General features: G+C 58.5%; 1 protein-coding gene across 1 annotated transcript in view; it reads left to right on the plus strand.

Annotated features, from left to right (window-relative positions):
- The first annotated feature begins 7303 nt into the window (after positions 1-7303).
- Positions 7304-17993, plus strand: part of SLIT1 (slit guidance ligand 1) — a 63496-nt gene continuing 52806 nt past the window's right edge. Inside the window, 1 exon segment of the mRNA XM_068397479.1 lies at positions 7304-7509. Within this exon segment, the coding sequence (XP_068253580.1) occupies positions 7304-7509 (206 nt within the window).

Genomic DNA, 17993 nt, shown 5'->3' on the forward strand with positions numbered 1-17993 from the left:
TGCAGATTATTTCTCTGTGAAGTTCTTCCACGTTTGAAATGCCTTGGGCTTGCCTGCCGTGGCTCAGACACTCATTAACATCCTCTCCATGCAGTTGAAAAACAAGCAGGAGATGCAAGCGGTGTGGTACGTTTGAAACCAGCGCTGCCTTCCTGCAGGGTGAGCTTCAAGCGGGCCCCATTCTCCTCCAGGGCTGCAGTAAGGTGTCATGGGACTGGTGCGCCCCATCTCCCGGGAGGGGATGGGCCTCTGTGCACTTGAAAGTGGGCATGGGAATCCAGAGAGATATTTCTGTTCTTGAAAATGCTGAACAAAGTAATGCAAAAACTCACAATAGCTATTTTGAATACTGCAAACCCAAATATCGCCTCCCTGATAAGCTGTGATTCAAAGTGACAGCTTTCTATGGCTTACATAATTTAAAAAATGAATAGTTTTTAGCCCCTGAAGCAACAACCCAAGCACTTCTGCTTGGCTGCAAGTGAAACGGCAGCAGTCGTTGGGACAAAACACCGGGTGAAGGTACGTATTTACAGGGGGATCGCTCAGCTTTCAGTGTGTTTGCTTTGGCCTGTTGGTATTCCTGCACAGCAGTGGCGTTACAAAGCAAACAAGCAGTGCGCATCCTTCATTTCATTAAACATTTTTTATCTCAAATCACACAGCACAGCCTTGCAAATAAGTTCTGCGGAGTGTCACTACTATCTAAATCAATTTTTGCAAGTTGTCTTGATTTTTTTTTTTTTTTTAAACTATTCTGCCCTTGTTCGGAGTTGAAATAAGATATTTTTTCTCAAATTGTCATGTGTGGCTGGGAGCTGTCATGCTGCTGCTGCATCTCACCACCTAGGGCAACAGTGTAGACAAAAAACATGAGTACTGCTAGGGATAGATGTTGGCACCAGCCAGACCAGTTATCAGGCTTTACAATCTCATTGGCTTGGATTAACTAATATTTTTTCATGGACTGAATAAATTACCATGCTTAGTTCCATTTGCTTATCCCCCCAGCAAGGGTTTCGTGCTGAAGCACATAAATTGTGCAGGTACGTAGATGCCAAGATCTCTATGCTGAGTCCCACACTGGCCTTCTGCTTGTGCTGTGGACCAGGGTGGGATCTCCGCTGGCACCAGCTCTCCAGCCCCATCCTGCTCCAGCCCAGCTTTGCTCCTGGGAAGTGCCCATGCATGAGGAATGTGATGGGGTTGTTTCTGGGCTCTTGTGCCTTGATGCAAGGAGAAGCTGGTCTTTTTGCACCAGAGAGGAGAACTGGGTCTTACTTCATCCTCTCTGCTTCTGGCTGAAGCTCCTGTGCTGCTGGGGCTGAGAAATAGGGATGAATGGAGGTGCAAACCCGCCTTGGCCATCGTGGCTGTGTGTTACTGGGTGCATGCACAGGTCTATGACATGGAGGTGTCTGCGTTGGGCTGAGGTTGTTTTAGAGTTTGTTTCTTCCGATCTTTTCGCTTACAAAGCCTGAGTCTTGCTCCCTTGGGGTGAGAGGACAGGCAGGCAGCCGGGCCGTCCTCCTGCCCCAAGGGAGCAGGATCTCAGCAACCTCTTGCACAAAAGCCTCTGGTTCCATTGTGCCTCGCCAAGGCCGTTCTGCAGCAGCAGCGCAAGAGGGGGCTGGCAGCACATGCCGTGGGATGGGACCCCCTGCCTGCCCCGAAGCACTGGGGGTCCCAGGGCCAGGCTTGGAGATGTCTGGTTCTTCCTCCCTGGCTGCATCTGTGGGATGGAGAGGGTAGGAAGCTGGAGGCTATAAATAAGGCAAACAAGAACATAAAGAACACAGAGAAGGCTGGGGTGGGATGCCCTCTTACAAAGTACAAAAATCAGCTCTGCAGATAGCCCCTAGCATGGTCCTCCAGCTCCAGTGAGAGTCCCTGCCTGCACCTGGGGCTGAGCAGAGCTGTCCCAAGGCAAGCTAAACCTTTTAAGTTATTTTTGGCTACTGGCATCCTCTTGCCATCCTTCAGAGCCCAGACCCTGGTAGCTGGTCAATCAGACTCGTGCCTCTGGGGCTGCTGCTCCTTCCTGCAGCACCTGCATCCTGAAAGTGCCTCTACAGTGTGGGAATTGGGGTGATGGAGGAAAAGTGGGGCTGGCACCAGCTCCCCCGTCCCATGTTGTGCAGGATCTGACTTTCTTCCAGCCTCTAGTAGCTTGTAACTCTGTAAGGGCGGGGGGAGGAGGAGCGAGGATGCAGAGACACATGCTCACAACTGTGGGAGAAGAAAGGCCGCCCACGACTGTGGAAGCACAATGAGCCCAAGCAGACGCGCAGCTTATTGATTACATCCCAGCGTGGGACTGGCTGCCAGCTAGCCATAAATATAGAGCAGAGGCAAGCTCGTCTGCACCCAGGGCATCTTCATTAATAAAATCCAGGACAGAGCCGCTGCCTCCCTCATCCATCAGGCTGAGACACTCTTTATTTCTCAGGTTAGATGGTTTCCCAGCTCAGGGATGTCAGTCCAATGGGGATGGCAATAAGGGGTCAGTGGGAACAAGCCCTGTCCCTCCAAAAACAAAGCCTAGTGTCTCTGCTCACCCCATGGCCAAGGTCATCAGCTGAATCCTGGAAACCCACCTGCTCCTACTGGGAGGCAGGATTTTATGGCAGAGGAGCTGCAGTTTACGGCACCATGGAGAAATATGTTGGATGCACTTGGCAACAGCAAATGGAAAGTTAGTCTATTAAACAGTAAATTATCCCTCCAATGCATCTTCATTGAGAAGGGTTAACGAGTGGCTCCAGGCAGAGCGAGCAGGGAAGAGTGTGTGTGTACACATTGTGTGGATGGGGAACGATCACTACATCTGGGGACTCCTGAGTCCCCAGTCCCATGCTGAACCAACAATAGCGTTTCCATGTGTGAGGCGCTTCACAAACACCTCCTCGCGTGTGGTTTATTCAAACCAGCTTGCGCTGCACCACAGAGCTCCCAGGGAGTTGGTGTGTCCAGCCGCACTGGGAACAGCATCTCCCCATCTGCGTCTGGGCTGCTCAGCTCAAATGTTCTCCTTGTGGGCTAGAGCTGGTTTTGGGAACCCAGGGTGCGGGGCTCGGCCCCCCTGCTCAGCTGTGCCACGAAGCAGGGATGCAGTATCTTGCAGACTGTTCCCCTCCTGCTGCTCTGCTATTGCTCAAGGCAGCAGGGCCGACTGGGCTCCCCCCACTTGGATAGTCCCTATTGTGTGAGGCTGGGGCCAAATCTGCCTGCTTGGGAGCCTCGGCATCTCCCATATCATCCTAGAGGACATGATGGATGCTGTTTCCCTCACTCAGTCCCAGTGGCGAGGTCCCCAGGCAGTGGAGCTGCCCCCCTCTCCTGCAGTCAGAGGGGCCACATTTGCAGAGTGATGCTGGCCGTGTTTGCAGGGTGGTGCTGGCACAGGATGGTGCTGGCCATCTTCACAGGGCAATGCTGGCAGCATTTGCAGGGTGATGCTGGCGGTGCTCACCAGCAAGATAGGGTTTGTCCCTGGAGAGGCGCCAGACAGAGCAGCTTCTCAGCACATCCCAGCCTTGCTTGCCGCTGCTGCTACCCAGGCGAGATTTACTGTGATCCCAGCAGCCCCTGGCCACCTGCACCGCTCCATAATAGACCCATCAAGGGCATTGTCGCACTGCACAAGCCCAACAGGTGCCCTAACAGGGCTGACACGCCGGTCCACTCCCGCACAATGCCTCACCCTCTGAAGCCGAGCATGTCCAGCAGGACAAAGGCAGCCTGGCCTCCCAGCACGAGCCGAGCCAACCAGGCATGACAGATGTGGCCCTGGCCGATGGAGGAGCAGCCCAGCAGCCTGCCCTGTGCAGGGTCTCTGGGGGACACCAGGCAGCTGGAGGTCGTGGCCACTCTGCTCCCAGCACGTCTCCAGCTGGGTCTTGCAGCCACCACTGCCAAACCAGGTGTGTTTTAGCAGTGCTGCTGGTCGGAGGAAGGGTTGGAGGCACAGCCCTGGTGCAAGAGGAGCTGGATCCTGCCTCTGGCAATGCCTCCTTGCCAATGGAGTTGGAGCAGGCACCGTACGTGCACTCTATTTCCTGCGTTTTAAACGCTTCTGCTCTGCACCAGTGCCTGGTCCTGGTCCCTGAGAAGGGCTGAGTGCTGCTGTGGACTAGTGACAGCTGTGGCACTGTTCAGAAGTGCAGCATAAATGCCATAGCAAGCACCGGCCGGGACATGCCGCCTTCTCCCTTGTGTGCCGAGGCATGGGGTGCAGCGGTGCAGAGCGGCTGCTCAAAGCCCAGGTGTGCTGGAGGGTGATAATGGCCACCAATGGCTCCAGCGGTGACCCAGCACCAGGCCAGACGGCAGGACAGCTAACGGGGGCAGGCTGCAGCCCGTCTGGGGTGGGTGGAAATGCCTGGATGCTGCCCCGGGGGGCTTGGCGTAGAACTGGCAGCGATTTTTGTTTGAAGCTTTGTAGCTGCTTCGCATCTCTTTGCACGACAGGTCTGGCGCATACCCTGGAATCCTTCCCCAGATCTTCCCATGAAAACTCCTCTCCTGCAAAAAAAGCTTCTGCTTCATTTTAAGCAAACCCAGAGCCCATCAGACGATCCAGATGGTCTCTCTCTCTGTCAAGCAGTTTGGCCCAAATCCCGGTAGCAGACGGCAGGACCAGGCCTCCCCCGAGAAAGAAAAGTTTGGGGTTTATTTTTCTCCCTGCTCCTCATCCATATTCAGAGGCACCGTGGGCCTCTCCGGGGCAGCTGTTGCTCTCCAAGGCCCGCATCACCCCATGCAGCGTGCCTGGGCAATTTGGGATTGCCCAAATGCAGGGCTGAGGTGTGGGAGCGGGGTCTCGGCTCACAGCCCATCCCTCTGCCCTGCTGTCCTGCCTCCCCGGGCTCACTCGGCCCTCGCTGGGTTGGCAGCCCTGGAAGGGGGTTGCTTTTGCAGCCAGAGCCACTGCGGAGTGGTCGGCCACAGCCGGCAGCCCAGCTCCGTGGGATGCTCCGTGGTGCTGGCCGTGCGGCAGGCGGTGGCAAGAAGCTCCCACAGGAGAGCAGGAGTCGAGCTACCCACAGGAGAAAATGTGGATGTTGGCCTGAAATGGGGTTTTCAGCCCCCAGCCCTGTACTCCTGCTGGAGCTGGGGCAGGCGATGGTGGCCTCTGGGCAGGCCCCTGCCAGCTGCTCCCTCTGCACAGACCACAGCCCGGCTGTAAAGCGACTGGGTGTTGCTGCAGCGGGACACAGACACGGAGGGAGCCTATTTATTCTGCAGGTCACGAGGATTTGCCTGGGGCAAGTGCCTGCAAAAGGGAGGAAACAAGATCCCTCCTCCTGCTCCTGCCTTCCCACCAGCATCAGAGGTAAAGGGCAGGTTAGGAAGACCCGGATCTGCTCTGCCGGCCAAGGGGTGAGGGGGAGTTTGGAAGGGAGGGAAGGGGGTCACCAGCATCACACCGGTAGTGGCCAGCTTTGGGCAACGCCGAGATGCTAGGAAACAACCTTCACCCCCAGAAATCCAGCCGAGGTCTTCAACACAGGGCCCCTTAGGGTGCTCCGTGGTGGTGGTGCCACTGCCACCAGGGTCCCCCTGGGAGCCCCAGGGCGGGCTGTGGGGCCACCTCTGCTGAAGCCATGCCAGCGAGGGGTCGGCTCCCAGAGTCCTGGGAAGCTGCTCATCTTCCTCGCTGTCAGGGCTGCTGGGTAGCAACGAGGAACAAACCCTTTTCATCCATCCCAGGCACAGCTTCCTCCTGGGATTGGGGCCAGAGGAAGGAGATGTCACGAAAATGCAGACAGATGATGGGAGCCTGCATTTGGGATGGGAAAGGGCTCCTGATCTGGGCCAAGCTGGTGCAACCCTGTGTGTGTGTGAGGTGGCCCTCACCGCAGCAAGACTCTGTGCAGACACCTCCCTCTCGCCCTGATTAAGGAGCTTGTGGAGCCCCTTACACAGAGGGCATTGATTTAAGAGGCACTCCTGCCCCCAGGACCTGCCGCTATCCCTGCAAATACCCTGCTGGCTGGGGGAACAAGTGTGTGGTGGGGTGTCCATGCTCACACACCTCTCCTCCCGCTGACGGAGAGATGCGACAGGCTCCCACCTCCCCTCCTTCCATGGGTTTCCTCTCTGAGGAGGACATTTGCAGCAGTTGCTGCCAGCAGCCAGGGCTCTGCTGGGCATCTCAACATGCCTATTGTTTTTCTTAAGGACTCAGCTCTTGGAGCCACGGGGTTACAAGTGTTTCAGGTGTTATAAATAAAAGAGGTGACCAGCTCTCCTGGTTACACCCTCCTGCTTTGCATTTGAAGACCTTGGGGAAGAAAATGGAAGGTAATAAAATGAACGTAATGCTCACATTTCTGAGATGTCGACAGTTTGGGTTGACTTCCTGCTCACAGGATTTCTTGGCTTCACTTCTTTTTGCATTGAAATAGGTATATTTTGCCTCATTCTTCCCGGTGGATTAGCCACAACGACATTTTGGTGTCTTTGACATTAAGATGTTCCCCTGGAGTGGGAGAGGACATAGCTCATGCCACAGCCAGGACTTTAGGACTTGCTGGCTGTGTGTGGGGCAAAGAGCAAAGTGGAGATGCATCCCTGAGTGTCCCTTGGTGCTGGGGTGCTTGGCCGCAGGGTTCCCACGAGCAGACGGGTACCATCCTGGCTGACCAGTGCCCGCCTGCTGTGTGGTCCCCGCGGGCTGCTGCGTCCCCACGCCTCGCCTGGGCTCTGGGTGAAGGGGATGGGGCTCCGGGCTGCCGGGTGGCAGACAGGCCAGGGGTGCCTGGAGCGAACTGGGGGATGCGGAACCTTTTGGCACCCGGTGAGGAGCTGTGGGAGCGCTCTGCCTGCCGCCGCTCGCGTCTCAGGCTGTTTCTCCGGTCTCTGCCAGTCCCCGGGGTGCCTCTGCCCACTCGCCTTGCTGCACCCCGACATCCCGCAGCCATCTCACGGCGTGGGGGGTGTCGGCTGCCCCGCAGGCCAATCCTACTGTCCCGGGTCGGGGGGACCGAGCCGGAGCCCACCTTGCTGCAGTTGCTCCGGGTGCCGGTGCCCTGCCCAGCCGGGACCGCTCCTACCCCCGCAGCCGCCGGTGCCAGGGGCGGGGGGAGGGGCGCCGGTGGCGGCGGCGGGGAGGCCCGTCGGGGCGGGCAGGGCGGGAGGGAGGAGCCAGCGCGGAGGCTGTGCCGGGGCTGCGGGACGGGGCGGCAGTGCGGGCGGGCGGGTGTGCGCCGGCGGGGCTCTCGCCCCGGAGCCAAGCCGTACCGAGCCCAGCCGCGCTCTCCGGTGATGCGCAGCGGTCCCGCCGCCTAACCCCGCTGCCATGGCGGTCCCGACCCCCGGGGGGGCGGCGGCGGGGGTCCCGGCGGGGCTGCGGGCCGTCGCCTGGCTGCTGGTGTGCGCCGCGCTGTGCCGGGGCCGCGCCGCCGCCTGCCCGCCGCTCTGCGCCTGCAGCGGCACCACGGTGGACTGTCACGGCACGGCCCTGCGCGCCGTGCCCAGGAGCATCCCCCGCGGCACCGAGCGCCTGTGAGTACCGGCGGGCTTTGTCCGGCCCGGCGGGGCTGGGAGCGGCGGGGGCGGGTGTGCCAGGGGTGTGCGAGGCAGGGTGCTGGGGCGAGGGCTTGTCCTGGGGCGTGCGTGTGCAAGAGCCCAGCCGGGGGGCACATGTTTAAGGGCCTGTCCGGAGTGTGGGCAGGAGCCCCTCGGGGGATGCATGTGCAAGGGTCTGCCCGTGGGGTGTGCGTGCGACAGCCTGTCTGGGTGTGCAAGTGCCCACCCAAGGGGGATGCATACGGCCGTTCAGGGGGGTACTTGTGCAAATGTCGGGGGGGGGCACATGCAAAAGCCTGCCCAAAAGGCGTGTGTGCAAGAACCTGGCGGGGTGGGCGCGGGTGCAGCGTCCCGTTCAGCGGGGGGGGGGGGTTGTGTGTGTGTGTGTAAAAGTGCCTGACCAGGGGATGCGTGTGCAAGAGCCCGTCGGGTGAGTGCATGTGCACCATCCCCTCCGTGAGGGGTGTGCAATAGCCCCTTGGGGTGGGGAACGGTGTGTGTGCAAGAGCCGCTGGGGCAGGGTGTGTGTGCACCCCTTCGTGTGTGGAAGGGATGTGCAAGGGGTCCTGCATGTGCAAGGGCCCGTGTGTGCCAGTGTGTGTGCAAGCACGGGGAGCAGGGTTGGGATTAGAGCTGTGCCTGGGGGGTGGGTCGCTCCGGGGGAGCATTTGCACTGAGGCAGCCTGGAAGTGGGCTGCATGTGTGGGGCTGCACGCCCCGTGGCACCCACACGCAGGTGTGTGGCCGCTCCTGCTGTGACTTGTCACGGGGCACCCACACAGCCGGAGCGGTTGCCTGCAGGTCCCCGCCACCCCAAGTCGCTACTCGTGCTGGGACCCCTTTGTCCCTGGGGAGCCCTCCTGGGGACGTTGTGCTGGGGATCAGGCCTCATTCCCCTGATCTCCCCTTGGGACCCTGCAGTGTGACCAGCCTACAGCCGCGCCACAGCTCACCCAGTCAGTCCCCTGTGCCCACATCTCCCTGCTCATCAAAGCCCCTGCCACATCCCCGGGGTTCCAGGGACAGTCCCTGGGTCTCCCGGGTGGATCCCATAAGGAAAGCTTTCCTCCCAGGGAGCATAGTCATGGTCCAGCTGGCTGCGGGGGTCCTGCAGCGCCCGCTGAGCTCCCTGGGCAGGGTGTCCCTTTGCCACTGCACCTGGCTGGGCAGGTCTCTGTGCTCGGGGGCCCTGCGGCTGCAGCGGGTCCCTGATCCGGGGAGAGGGGCATGAGCTGAATATATCCAACCCGCTGCTGGTGGCAGGTTCCCAGCATGCAGGTGGCCCCAATCTCAGCAGGAGATCAGGGCTGTCCCCAACCTCTCCCCTCCACTCAGGGACAGCGGGTGCCCTATCCCAGGGGCTTGCGGTGGAGCTTGGTGGCACAGTATCCCCCCTTCAGCTCCAGCTGTGGGGCCAGGCTGCCCCAACATCCCACTTGCAGCACAGGGACACGTCGGGCTGCTACCTCCTCAGGGCAGGATGCGTCCCGGGACAGCCTGTCCCTGTGCTGCGCTGCCTCCGGTTACCAGAGTGTGAATGTGCCCTTTGCCTGCAGCTGGGGAGAGACCCCGCAGGCAGGGACTGCAGGCAGCCGCTGCCAGGGCTGCAGCCGGCGTGCAGCGCTGGGAGCTCTGCGGGACACTGCTTTACTGGAGTTTTCTCTTCTCCTGCCATAATTACCCCATGCAAATGATCATTACCCAGCACAGCAACCAGGCTGCTGCGAGCTGCAGTCCCATAGAGCTGGTTTGTGAGCTCCGAGACAGGATCCCCCTTTCCTCTGTGCCCAGGGCTGGGGGAAAGGTTTGTGCACAGATGCTCTTGCCTGCACCAGCCCTTTCCACCCCTCAGGGAGCTCGGTGGGCTCCGCAGCATCTGCTCTCCACACAGCTGGGTGCAGGGTGCTGAGGGAACGTGGGTGGTGAGCCCCCGCCTCTGCCTGCTGGGCAGGTGCTCAGCACTGCTCAGATGGGACAATGCTGGAGTGGGTCGATGGAGGATGCCCTTGGGTGGGTGTCTTGCTCCTGCCCCGCAGGGCATCTCTACCCCTCTGGCAGTGGGTCCTGCTTGCTGCCTCCTGTTCTGCCTCCACTGACCCGGTCCTCCGTGGCCGTCAGTGCTTGGTGACATTGGGTTTTCTGTATACTCGTGCAGCTGCTGCTGTGGGATCTGCTGGCTGGGTTGAGCTAGACATGCTGCACTCTCGCGGGTGTTGTCTGCTGGATAACTACTTCCTGCTATGTTGCACGCCCTTGCAGGTGCTCGAGGGTGTCTGTGCAGAGCAGGTCTATCTCCGAGCAGTGAATTCCTGCTATAACAGATCGGAAGTGAGTTTGAGTTCCCTGTAAAGAGGCTGCAACCTTGCAGACTCCAGCTTCTCACCACTTGATGGAGTGGGGTCAGCTAGCAACTGCAGGGGAGCCTGTGGCAGGGTCTGTGCTTGGGACTCCCTGTCTCCAGGGGCTGGTTTTCTTTGGGAAGCCAGCAACCCCTTACCAGTGCCCTCCGCTGCCTGCCTCTTTTCCCAAGCCCCGGGATGCGCAGCATGAGCAGTGCCAACCTCGTCAGGCGTCCCACAGTGCCCGTAGGCAGTGGTGTCCCCGCTGCCGTGTTGCCTGCCTGTTGCATGCCCACAGCCTTGCACGGCAGCCTGACGTGGTGTTTGGAGGCTCCAGGCTTTCTCCAGCCTCCCAGCTGGCTAAGCCCCATGGTGGCATGGGTCAAACCCCTGGACAGGGCAGTGCTGCCACTGCAGCCTTGTGTGCTGGCACAGCCAAAGCCATCACGGGGACTGAGACAGCAGCGTCCTGTGGTGAGGTCTGAGCTCCATCGCTTTTGAAACACACCCTTTTCCTTTGAAGAAGAGGGAATTATTTGCCTTGCAGAGTCACTGCAACTTTGGGGAGTCACAGGCTGGGGAGAAATTGTCTTGTCTGCTGCTTGAAGGTTTCCCATGATGTCTGCCCGGTGGCAGTGCCATGCTGTTGGTGCAGGGTAAGGGCTGGAGACGTGTCCAGGAAGGAGCATGAGTGGTGGCTGTGTGGGGGGACAGGGGACCCCTCTTTCCTTGCACCAGGGCAGAGCACATTGCTCCCTAAGTGCCTTCTAGTCTGCAACCTGACGTAACTGCCAAGTGGTGCCTTCCCCCACCCCGCCTGGATCAGGCACCAAGTAAGAGACTTATGCTGCAGCAAGGGGGAAAGCAGCAAAATCTCTGGGCGCTTCACACGGCTGCCTCTGCTCCTGCCTACGCCTCTGGCAAGCACGATAGAGCAGGTCCTGGGGGCACTGTAGGCAGGACGGGATGATAATCCTCCAGCCCTACCGTGTTATCTACTCCCAGGAGTCCATCGGGTCTGAGCTGTGGGAGAAGGGCACAGTTCCCTTCCCCATTTGCTTGCTTTTCTTTCTTTCTTTCATTGAAAGCACCTCTGAAGAGCAGGCTGCCCTGTTGGGGAGCTGGGTCACTCTCCCCGTGCCAGCAGGATCAGTGCAAATTCGCCACCGTCAAATGGCTGCTTCCAGCCCAGCTCTTTGCTTGTGGGGGTTGAATTGAGCCTCGCGGCGTTGCGCTCTCTCCGGCTTTTGAAGTTTTCAGCTGACAGCTGAGAATTGCCCCACTCACCCCTTTTGCCTCCTCTCTGCTGGGCTGAACACTCCCCATCTCACTGTTGGCTGTGCCGTGCCCCTTTCCCCCCCTCATGGAGGGCAGCAGAGCTGGGTTTGGGGGTCCCCATCACTGCATCCCCCTTGGCTCCCTCTTCTCCCTCCCGGGGTCCCTGGCCTCAGCATTGCATGGGGCTCCCATTTGCCTCGTTCCCCCAACTTGGGATTTGCCTGTGCTGAAATGGGACCCATCCAGACTGCAGCCAGCTCTGCTGTCTCCCCTGTCTGCCTGCTCTTCCACCCAGCTCGCTGGCGGAGGGGAAGGGTGCTGAGCTCCAGCCCTTGGCTACGGGACCTCAGTGCCCAGGCGGCCACACCCGAGGCACGCTCGTGCGCTGCCTAACCGTCCCCTGCCGAAATTACAGCAGCGAGCTCTCGTTCAGCGTGTGTTTAATCCATGCACACACGTCTCCCTCTAGCCGGTTAATAAAAATGTCTTGCGGTGGCAAGGCCGGCGTATCTCAGCAGCGCTCGTGTGTTCGACACCAGCCGTTGCGCGGTGTCTCCTCGGGGTGCTTTGGGGAACGTTAATTCTTAGGAAGCACCTTGTGGGGGGTCAACCTCTCCCTTTCCTGGGGTGCCTGGACAAGTGTTTGGTGTTGCAGCTGAGCAGGCTGGTTACAGGAGCGCGCAGCTCTGCAGAGCTCTGGGGCGGGATGCAGGACTGATTTCCATCCAGGGCAGTGCTCGGCCGGCCCCGCTGCCCTCGGCTCTCGGCAGAGCCAGTGCTGGGCACTGGGAGGTCGCGGGCTGGCTGGGGAAGGCAGCCTGCTCAGCCCGCTGCGCTGGCTTCTTTGGGAGCCTTCCCGGACAGAGGAAATTTGCAATTCTATTCCAATTTCTCCCTTCAGCTACGTCCAAGGCAGATGCTGTCTATATATCGCCATGGTAACGCTGCGTTCTCGCTCTCCATGGAATTGCATGCTGGAAAAATATTAGTTTAAAAAACTATGTCATGTTTGTATTGACTGGAGCTGAGGCTGATAGCGGAGGATCTATTGTCCCCTGGTTGGGAGAAGTCACCGGTAACAGGCAATAAAGCCAGGCGGATTGGCCTCTGGTGACCACTTTTCACCCCGCACAGCAATTGCTTCCCTATAAACCCTTCCCTGGCTCTGTTTTATTGCATGCTTTAAAATAGATATTTTTGCCTTAAATGTGCTGCCACTTTGCTTCTCCGGGGTGATGCATTGTGCCGCTGGCAATTCCTCACCGCCGAGATGGGAGGGAAGAGGGGGAATTGTTCCTGGCTTTAATTGTGGGTCTCTCGTGTGCACCTGCAAACGCTGTCACTGCTGCTGCTGTGTGCTGGGCATGGTGGCAGCAGTGCCGAGGCAGGATAGCACCCTGTGCACACGCATGCACAGAAACCATCCAGCTGGCTCATTACGGGATGTGCATTTGCTTTGAGTTTCATGCTCCCCAACTTCATTGTTTCCTACCAAACCTCTGGCCACCAGAAGAGTGAGGCAGCTATAAAATGCAAAGGATGCTCGAGAGACCCCTGTGAGGGAGCAGAGCCCACAGCCCGGGGGAAGAGAGGGGACTCGGGGTGCCACCGAGGTGCTGCTGGCAGGGAAAGGGTGTCCCATCTGGGGAAAGGTGCATGAGCCCGTGACCCCGCGTTGAGAGGGGCTTTTCCTCCATCCTTGCTCTGGTTTGCTGCCCAGGGAGCCAGCGCGGGTAGGCGAGGCGGGAGCTGGAGCAGGATGTGTGCATGCACAGGAAGGTGAGGTGGGCAACCAAGGAGCCTGTCTTTGTCTCACATCTGAGTCCTTCATGGTTCCCTGCCCGCTCCAGAGGTACTTAGCGCTGCGGACGCATCTCCTGTATCTTTATTGCTAGCGAAATAACCTTTCATAAAAGCTGAAAGGCAAAGTGATGTTTCTGTGCGTGTTTTTCTGAAATGCAATAAAAACCAGTTGTGCGTTAGCGAATGGCCCCATCCCGGGGGATGTCAGACCCAGATCTCTGCTCCTCGGCAGGCTCCAGCACGAGTAGCTCCATGGCCAGCTCCGGTAGCTGGCCCCTGTCCTGTGTCCCCGCTCAGGGGACAGCCAGGGACGGCTGTAGTGGCAGCAGCAGCAAGTGGAGGTTTCCCTGCTGTCCAGCACCAGGCTGCAATTAGCAATGTGGGCAGCAAGAGGGGATGATTTGCAGCCTGGTCATTAGGGTTGTGGCGCTGCTGGAAGCAGGAGGGGAATGAGGTGCGATGGAGGGAACCTCTCTGTGGTGTTGGTGCAGGGTCGGTCCCAGGCTGTCCCCTCCAGGACTGTCTCAGGTCCACATACAGGCTCTGAAACTGTGCTGAGTGTCTGCGTTCCTGGCATGCATTTTGGATGCACTCGCTACTCAAAATAGCAGAGGCAAGTGTCCTATGGGGAAGAGAGGCTGCTAGAAGAGGAAGATCAGAAAAAAGAGAAGATTAATTTTTCAAGCGATGCAGCCGAGGAGCAGCCCTGGGCACCAAGAGTGGAGAGAGGCAAGCTCCTGGCCCTGGATATTTCTTGGCAGGAGGAAGCCTCAGCTCCAAAATGGGATGCTCCAGGAGACCCAGCTGGTGTGGGGTTGGGCAGGCACCCATAACTGAGCAGTTCAGGCGCACTTGTTCTCCTGTCCCTGCTGTGAGCTGCTGCAGGAGGGGTGAGCAAAGGGGGGTTTGCTGAGGAAGATGCAGGGTGGATTGGAGCTTGATCTGCTGGGTGGCAGGACGAAGCCTGAGGGCTGAGCTGCCTGCCCTGCCCTGGGAAGCAGTGGAGCCACAGGAGCAGCGATACTCCTTGCCAGGCTAGTCAGCACAGCACAAAAAGCTCAATTTTGAGCGTATCCAGATAAATCTGAGCCTCAGTTTCCCCGTTTATGAAACAGAAACAACCTGCTGCCTTTTCTCTCTCGCACCGGGGTTGAGCGAGGTTATTTATTTATTTTTAACCTGAAGGTGACGTACCACGATGCTGTGTGAGTGTAAAGCACTCCCTGACTGCGAGTGGCTAATGGCTGTGGCATGAAAACCCCAGAGAGAAGTTAGGAAGAGCAGAAAGCATTTGGGATCCTCACTGTTACTTGCACAACCGGTGCTGTTTGTAACACTTAAAAATTTATTGTGATGCTGACCTGCTTTAGTACCTCCTAAAGCATCCTGGGCTCTGGGGTCCAATGCTGTGCTTGGGGCTGGGTTCCCCTTGGGCTGAGGGCAGTTATTCTGAGATGAGCCCAAATAGCACATAGCTCCTTTTGGAGCTCTCCTCTTCGGACACATCACCCTGCAGGCATCTGGTGGGGTGCATGCTGGCAAGGTGTTTGCCCTGGGATGTATGGCACCCTCAGAAGGATTTTGATGAACCCTGTGGGCACCCTCGCTCTTCCTTGAGCGGTCTGATCAGGGCAGGGATGGGAAGGAAAAGGAGCAGAAGGTGCTGAGCCCCTTGTGCAGCTGTGTCAGCCCAGAGCATAGGTGCCCAGTGCCCCCTCCCTGAGCAGCGGGCAGCAGCACCCTGTACCCCCCATGCACCGTGGAGACGATGGGGTTAGCACCCAGCCATGCCCCCATGGGCTGCAGGGAGCTGGTGGATGCAGTGACATCCCTCTGTGCTGGCGCTGGAGGGGACCAGCTCTTCTGGGAAGGGCTCTGCCCTTCATTTCACTGTTTGGGCAGCTCAGCGAGCCTGTGTTGGGACTCGGTTACATACAAGCAGCTGGGTGAAATCTCGAGAAGACTTGAAAAATGCAATAAAAGTATGGGATGAAAGGATGCAGCTGCTCTGTCCCCCAGTGCTGTGCGCAGGGGTCAGTCCAGGGTCTGAGCCTGGTTCGTGTTTACATTAGCAGTCTGCGTGATGGGACATGAGCTACTTATGACATTTGAAGATGCCACCAAGTTGGGAGAGATGCAGGCGGGCTGGAGGGCAGGCTGAGATTTCAGAGTGGGCTTGGCAAACAGGAGGAATGGACTGAAAAAAAGGATGCTGCTGCCTGGGGACCTGAGGAAGGTGTTTGGTGGGAAGGAATCACCAACCGCACAGACGTGGGCTGGGAGCACGAGCTGAGCATGTCCTGCCCCTGCAAGGCAGAGAAGCCCTGAGGGAGGGTTGCACCCCTGGGGCTGGGGGCTTGTTGGGGGGAACAGGACTGGAAGAGGGGACCAGCGTGGGCAAGGGAGCAGCCTTGTCTCTGCACCGTGGTGGCTGGGACAGGCAAGGATGGGGTTCGTCGAGAGGGGTTCAGGTCAGAGTTTTGGAAATGGTCCTTCAGGCAGGAGCAGTGACTTGCTGGAATAGGGCACAGGGGAGTGTCGGTCCCCATCCCTGAAGGAGCTGCATACGTGTCTGTCAGGATTGATGGAGGGCTGCAGAGATACTGCTGTGGGGTGTGTGACCTTGCAGCCTTCATCTCTGTGCTTCCCCGATTGTTATCTGTCACTGCTGGCTCCAGCTGGGGTCAGGGCTCTGGGATGAGGGCTGTGGAGCTGCTGGGAGGGGAGCCGTGCCCCTGAGGGCCCGTGCTCTAAGACAAGGGCAGGAGCAGCAGGGCGATGGGGACCACAGAGGGAGGGATGCATTGCACGAACGATGCAGCTGCCGGCCTCGCCGGGCACCGGCACAGCGTCGGCCCTCAGAGAAGGGACCGTGGGAGCAGAGCTGGCTGCAGGCGTTGCTGGCACGGACCCTTCTCTGCCAGCCCCTGCAGCCAGTGCTCGGGCGCTGTGCACACCCCCTCTGCGCTGGCGGTGATGGGGCCGGGACGCAATTTTTCACTTGTGGGCACAAATGCAGGGTTTCATGTCGCAGACTTTCCCTGTGCCTTCTGAAAAGCAGGAGTCCGGGGAGCACAGCGGTTAGGATTTCTGCCTCAGTGGGAGAGCAGTGCTGAGCTGAGCACAAGGACAGGCGGCACGTGCGTGCCAAAAGCTGATGCTTTGCAACGGAGTACGGATAGTGGGATTGCGCTGTCTGCTCCATCCCCTTCCTGCTCCTGATAAGTCAGTGCCCAGGGAAATATCACTCATGTTGGCTGTATTTAATAAATTACCCCTCAGCATTTGCACTCTCTGCAGTTGTTACTGAGTTAGCGTAGCTCCAAACCCTGCAAAGGGAAAAGACGCGTCAGACCCCTTGGGAGTGGAATGAGCCATCCAAAGCTAGAAACCAAATATAAACCCAGACTATGCAAATCCAGTCTAACAAACCCTGCTGCAACGCAGACATCCCATCTGGGAGCGGGATGATCCACAAGCAACGTAGCAAAGGGACTGCTTGTTTTAATGATTTTCCTCTTCCCAGGGAGAAATGGGAGGGGGGTTCTGAAACTTGAAGGTTGGAAATGAAAATTCGCTGCCTTTACAGCGGCAATGTGAGATTTGGGGTGCTGGGGGGCGGAGGAGGGCAGCCTGGATGAGCGTGAGGATGCTTTCTGGCGTTAAACCCTATGGATTTGTGGGGAAAGAGCACGGCCTGCATCTCTGGTTTCAAATCACAGTCCAGAAATGCAGCCAATCTGCCAGGCAGCTTCCCAGACACATCAGTCCTTATCGAAGCTCTGCTGCGCGGGGCAGGGCAGGGTGTTTCGCTTCACTAGGAAAGGGCACGGAGGCAGCGGGTGAGCAGCTGAGCAGCGGGGATCTGGCTTTCTGGGCACAGCAGACTGTAATTTATCTCCGAGGAACTGAAGGGGATTTAGAGGGGAAAATATGGCATGAAGTTAAATAGCAGTGTTGCCTCGGCATCCTTACAAATAAGCTTACCTGCTGTTCGTTCCCATCTTGGTTGCAAAGGCCATCATTTACCCGAACAAAAGCAAGGGGGGATGCTGAGAGCAGTTGTCAGGGAGCATGCAGGGCCAGTCCCTGAGGGAGCGGAGCTGCGAAGGGGCCCTGGGGCACTGCGCCGCTCGGTGACCACCATGAGCTCGGGTCCCGGAGCACCCTGAGGATGCTCAGCGAGCACGCAGGGAGCGGAGGCTGGTGTGGGCTGGGTGGGCAGCACAGTTGCCCCCAGGGTGGCATGTTCTGGGGCACTGCCCCACATCAGTGCATCCTGCCTGTGCCTCCTTGTGCTGAAAAGACTTAGGGTTCAGGCTGCACTGTCCCAGAAGGTGCCTGGGAGAGAGGGCAGAGCCTGGCTTTGGCGTGTGGAGGGACTGGCCGTGTCCACTCCGTGGCTGTTTTGGTGTTTCTGCATGTGCCTGCTCTGCTTTGCCTATGCTCTGCCTCTGGCTGAGGCTCTGGGGTGCCAGTGCTTGGAGGACCCCAGAGGTGTCCAAGCCCCCCCTGGGCTTTGCAGGCTGGGGTGTAAGTCCTGGCTTTCAGACTGAGCAGATTTTAAATCAAGCCTCTCTGCTCTGTCTGCAGTACTGGAGATTTCCCAACTTCCACTTACACATTGCAGCCGGTGTAATGTTATGTACGTTTAAAAGAAGGTGACATGGGAGTCCTGCTAGGGACCCTCCCTCGCCAGGAGCTCGGACGGGCGCCGTTACCTCCAGCTCAGCCTCCAGCCCGGCCCTGGGGAGCTTCCCAGGCAACCTGCTTTGGCAAGGACCCTTTGGGACATTTGGAGAAAATCACTCCTGAAGCCAGGGTTTCTCCCTGCCCTGAGCTGGCCCCAAAGCTGTGGTCCATCAGGAGGCGGGTACACACATCTGGATGTACCGAGCCAACCCTTCTGCGGTCACAGATGTCCCTAAAACGCACAGAATCACAGAATCACAGAATGTTAGGGATTGGAAGGGACCTCGAAAGATCATCTAGTCCAATCCCCCTGCTGGAGCAAGATTACCTAGACCATATCACACAGGA

This window comes from Nyctibius grandis, chromosome 4 (assembly GCF_013368605.1).
Source record: "Nyctibius grandis isolate bNycGra1 chromosome 4, bNycGra1.pri, whole genome shotgun sequence".
Classification (NCBI taxonomy): Eukaryota; Metazoa; Chordata; class Aves; order Nyctibiiformes; family Nyctibiidae; genus Nyctibius; species Nyctibius grandis.